Below are 5328 nucleotides of genomic sequence, written 5' to 3'. Positions count from 1 at the left end.
ACGGTGCCATGGTTAAAATGATGTCGAAACCGGTGCATAATTTGAGGCCTAGAATTCTATGCACCCTGATAGGGAAGTAAGGAAACGGAGCATTTCCTAATCTTCATCTCTATTTTCTCTTAGCGACCAACATTTGCCTTAGAAAGTTCCAAATTATTGGTCAGGGAGGAAATGGAGTGAGCAGAGGGCAATGAAGATGTGAAGAAAAGGCGAAAGTTATGGAGTTAAATGTTTCATCGGTTATCCAAACAAAAATTTCGTAAAAGTGTAAAAGAGCTTTGCACCTATCATTCTTTTTGATGGATAAAGTTGGAGTAAGCAACTATAAATTATTAATCCAAGTAAATTAATTCAGGAAGACTTATATTGTTTTTGTTTGTGGCATAAACTTCCCAAAACTAGCTGCCATTCCAGATTTGTCCTTTTTCACCAAATGTGCTGATTTTATGCGCTATTTATGTGTATCTATCAGCATGGCTGTTCCTCGGATGGTCGATTTAACGGTGCATTCGGACTCTGGGGGCGCGCTAATTCATTAACATATCTGCTACTTCCCTTGTCAACAGCTGTTCTCCCATTTCTGGATAGTTCAGACCATTAAAATTAATGGATTTTTGGATGGCAAATAGATGGATGAAGAGAAGGCAGATAGGTAGGCAGTACCTTAAGGTCTGTCAATTTATCAGTTCACTTAAAGCCAACCAATTAATTAGGTGCTACTCAAATTAAAGTAAGTAGTAGGGAGTGCAGAGATGACCCTACCAATCCATGTTTTGCGCGACGCACTTCGAAATGCTTATCTTATGGGTGTTGGTGTGGTGCACTACCAAATATAAAAAAATTCGACTGATATCTATCTGTTCGAGGTGATACAATGCAGTACACCTTGAAGATGCACGAGAATCTTTCTATAAAAAATAATCCTAAAAAGTTCAAACATGCCTATATGAACTTTAGTGCTGGTAAATCAGTAAAGAAAATACCGAGGTTTTTCCATGAATTGCAGAGCGATTACACTCTCTTTGAAATAGGGTAAAGTAAAGAAAAGGGAATGAAATGTTTGTAGCACAGGTTCGAATGATTTTGTTTACACCTTTCGTATTTGCACCGTGTTTGCTAAATGCTCAGCGTAATAGAATTTGCAAGCATGACAGACTAAACAACATTTTCATGCGTGGCGTGCAAAAATGCTTTCGCCTAAAGAGCTTCAGCATAAAGTCCAACTCTGTAAAATAAGTACAAGACACCTAAAAAATTGTTTTGTATTTTACATTATTTTACATCGCTTAATCCCATTAGCAAAGGCATTTGCAAATTTAATGGTTGTTTACCTAGGCATCTATTTTGATGCTACAGACTTCGCCACTTTTATCCTTATGTTTATTTTATGTGCTCTGCACTATGCCTAATGGGTAAAAATCCACGCTACATAATCAAAATAGTGAAAACGCTGTTATGTGTTTCCAGGATAGCTTCAGGAATCCTTCATTTATTCACTTGATAAATATCAACATTGAGTTTTGGCAAAAGCATGTAAGTGCATGCAGTAATGTTGGAAAAAGAGAAAGAAATAATGATCAGATAATAAAAAAAGCAGTTTATGCCATTTAAACTATATAGCACCATCAAACTTCTACTACTGAAATTTGTAGAAACTTCGAATTTATACACTGCTTGGACTTTTATTTAGTCAATTTAGCCAAATTCGGAACTCTTTTTTCTCCTAATGTTACTCTTCGGCTTACTGTTGCGAATTATATATTATAATTTAGGAATGGTTATGGGATAAAGAATTCGAATTAATAGTCGTTCATTACATTTTCAGTTCTCTTCTGTATTTGTTCATTGCTTATCCTCCTCACGGCACTATCAAATCTGTCTTCCCTCTATTCTGTCACACCAAATATAAGTACATTACCTTCCTAAAACTCCCCCGAAATGCATACATTATATGTTATGCAATAGTTTTGTCCGATACAGCAGTTAACTAACACATATATACAAGATATTATGGCACCAATAAATAACAAATAGCGAACAGAAAAGAGCGGGCATCAAAAACAGACCTAAAGGCACTTAAGAGCTAAGAATATCACAAAGTGGCAAGATAGTAACTTAACACACTTGAGTCACTATGAGTTTGCGATTAAGTGAATTTTGCATTGTCGTTAGCAGCACTCTTATTTTCGTTTGGTTCTTGTCCTGAACTGGGTGGAATAGACCGCAATAAGCAGTTTTGGTTGTCCTCAAAATATCCCGTACTGTTTCAAAAGATTTAGACCGTCGTTTCAAGTGTCTTGACAGCAGATCCGACCGCTGTATTTGCACTCCTTTCTACTTGCCACATAAAAGTAGTGTGACTTCTTTTGCCTGCATCATTAACTGACACAGGTATTAATGATGATCAAAATCTAGAGCTAAGATATATGGTGTGTAGATGTGAAGCATTCTCCGATCAAAAGGGCATAACAAGTATCCTGCAAAAAGGGCTCATACTGCATAGGTGTTCAACTTATTAAAATCCTCAAAATCAAAGGATATTTTGTTATTTTTCTAAATGTATACTTTAACAACTCCTTAAATGTTTCACTAGATTCAAATAAAAAGTTGTAGGTTAGAGATCAGTGGTTATATTGGTAGTATAGTTTTTCCATTTACTTTTGGAGAAAGTGAACTTTGCTGAGAATGTCATTTGGTTAGTTTAAAACCCAATAATCTGGTGACAATTCAAAAGAACAAATGATATACTTTTCTTTAGTAAAATGCATTTTGATCTCATGTGAGATGTAAAGCAATTCCAATTTTGGCACTACATTTGGTTCTTATTATGGGGTCAGTTTATAAACTAGTCGATTTCTACATTATGTATTAGGAGCAATTGCTTACTAGGGAGGCATACATAACTTAAAGTTAAACCACGCTTGTAAGTTTTGCACGACAAACTGTTTTAAAGAGATAAGCTTTATTTATTCTTAATACATAGCATGATTTAAGCTTGAGGTAAGCACAAAACGCCAAAGCAGGCGAATTTCATTTTGTCTGAATCAGACAAAAAACAATGCTTCCATCATATTAAAAGAAGCATGCATGCGATGATGCCACTGATGATACATGCATATATGCTGGTGATTCGCTTGATTGGCATAAGGCCTGAGAGCGTGTTTTCCTACGACAAAAGGTGAGCTATGTGATGTCCGTGTTTCTGTACTGGAAGAAAGTGAGAAGAGTGAGGTGAACTCACGAATCCTTGCATTTAACCATGAGTATAATACATGCATTTCTATTTTTTCCTTTAAAGAAGGCGTTTTGGTACCAGTATTAGTATGTGGAGCTGGTAAAGTGAGATATTAGCCTTTAAAATGTCGTAAAATATGCTTTTAAATATGGAAGCTAAAGAAGTCGGCCTCAAAGTTAATGGCTTTGCTTTTAAAGTAGTAATAGTAGCATTTTAGGTAGCCCTAAAAATTTTCGTAGCTAAAGGGTTGCAGCACAATTTTTAAAAATATATAATTTGCTTGTTTCGTGTAACAGCAATTCCTTTATTCTAATACGCCTCATAGTGGATTTAGCTTCCCAAAATACAGCTAAATTCGCAGTAGTATTAAATGGTTTCTCGCATCATTTACAAATGATCACTTGATTATAGCATATCCTAATTAAAGAATTAGGAAACAGAAAAATTATGTCGCACACCCATTAATATGGAAAAGCTACCTACCAAGAGGTTAGAATATTATTTTACAATACGAAAATTCAAAACAGCTTCCCTCTTTGAGTAAATTGTAATAAGACGTAGGAGATGATCTCATTGAACGACCTCCCCAAGGGTATGACGAAGTAGATAGAACAGAATTATGTTTAAATGCAGGCAAAAATACAAGAAAATGAAGGCACCTTTAGGAATTATTTAAGGCTTTCCCATGTTTTACAGTAATATGTCTGTTCATGTAGCCTCGCTGTGAGAAGGATTCATTGCAATACTTGCAGTACTAAAGCCACCCTACAAAAGCAGAAATTGAGGAGATAAATAGTACATAATAACTAAGAGTAAACGCTTGAAATTTACGACTAATATTAGGACGTACTTAACTTACCTTCATGGACTTCAGAAATGTGAAGATTTAAATTGCCTCGGCGCAAGAAGGTTGTAGAGCAATATTGGCAGGTAAACAGCGTCCTCTCTAAAATTTTGCGATCCCGAAAGTAAATGCCTTAGACACCAAAAATAATTTGTTTATTAGATAATGAAGAATCAAATTTAGGAATTTTCACTATCGAGAACCTTTAATATGCAATCGCTCAGCTTGCTGCGACTCCTGAACTCTTTATGACAATGCTGATTGACAAATGACTTCTACCTAAAACAAAATTATCGAACCTAATTGGACTTGAGATAATTTTAAGGACCTTTTAAGGGGTATTAGAGCAGATCTTATAAAGTGCAGAGATGTGGTAGCCTAAATCCCATCGGTTGGTAAATGATTCATTAAGACGAAAGCATCTGACTTATGTACTTCATCAAACGTAAAATAACAAAAACCCGTCATTTTGATAAATCAGTTTCTGCATTCCTGGTGTCTAAACACCCTCCTTAAAATAGTTTATGCGTAATAAGTCGTCCAAATTGACCGCAATTGTGTGACTTACTTTCGTGGATATTTGAACGGTATTGGTTTGGTGTGCCATGACAGGAAAGAGCTTTTCCGCACAGTGTACATTAAAATTATCTTTTATTTGGGAAAATAACAAAACCAATTAACCTAGGTAGGAAATTCCAACTAAATTTCATGAATCGTTAAAAGGATTAGACCAAAATTTTTACCTCCTGCGCATACAATCATAACTAAAATGGCCTCATATTCTTCGTTTGCTTGAACAAATAATGTTGCTATCATGCGAAGGCAGAGCTGCATTGCAGTGCACATAAAAACACAGTTGTAGCATAGGAATTTGATTTTGCCCTACAGTGAGGACTCAAATCATTATATTTCTTGGATGGAGGGCTCAGCATTCTACATTTTTTTATTTGATTTGGTGCTCAACACGAGTAAGCGCAAACTAGGCCCGTCTTTTATAATAATCTTTTGTCTACAATGCGAAACAGGATCTCTTTATCAACGGTATGACACATTTGCTGCAGTTCATCACAGTTATACCCACCTATATAAAAATAGGTTTCTTGCATTCATAATTGTCAACAACTACTTCAGAGTGACAAGCATGTTTTAACAATTTTGATTTTGGTTGCATAGGTAGCGCGTTTGCTACATTATAAACAAGCCCAATGGCAACTTACCCTGATGAGTGTGCTCCATATGTTTCATTAAA

The 5328-nt window shown here is 35.5% G+C and overlaps 1 protein-coding gene across 1 annotated transcript; it reads right to left on the bottom strand. All coding sequences in view use genetic code 11, as the record gives it.

Annotated features, from left to right (window-relative positions):
* Window positions 1-3632: 3632 nt before the first annotated feature.
* EGR_10655 (hypothetical protein) lies at window positions 3633-4841 on the bottom strand (the record flags this gene model as incomplete). Its single annotated transcript, XM_024499904.1, has 3 exons — window positions 3633-3652; window positions 4095-4211; window positions 4823-4841. The coding sequence occupies 3 exons, from the start codon at window positions 4839-4841 to the stop codon at window positions 3633-3635; spliced, it is 156 nt and encodes a 51-aa protein (XP_024345683.1).
* Window positions 4842-5328: the final 487 nt, after the last annotated feature.

This window comes from Echinococcus granulosus (assembly GCF_000524195.1).
Source record: "Echinococcus granulosus chromosome Unknown EG_S00247, whole genome shotgun sequence".
Lineage (NCBI taxonomy): Eukaryota > Metazoa > Platyhelminthes > Cestoda > Cyclophyllidea > Taeniidae > Echinococcus > Echinococcus granulosus.
Note: the sequence above shows the minus strand (reverse complement) of the source record. Positions and strands in the feature narration are given on the sequence as shown.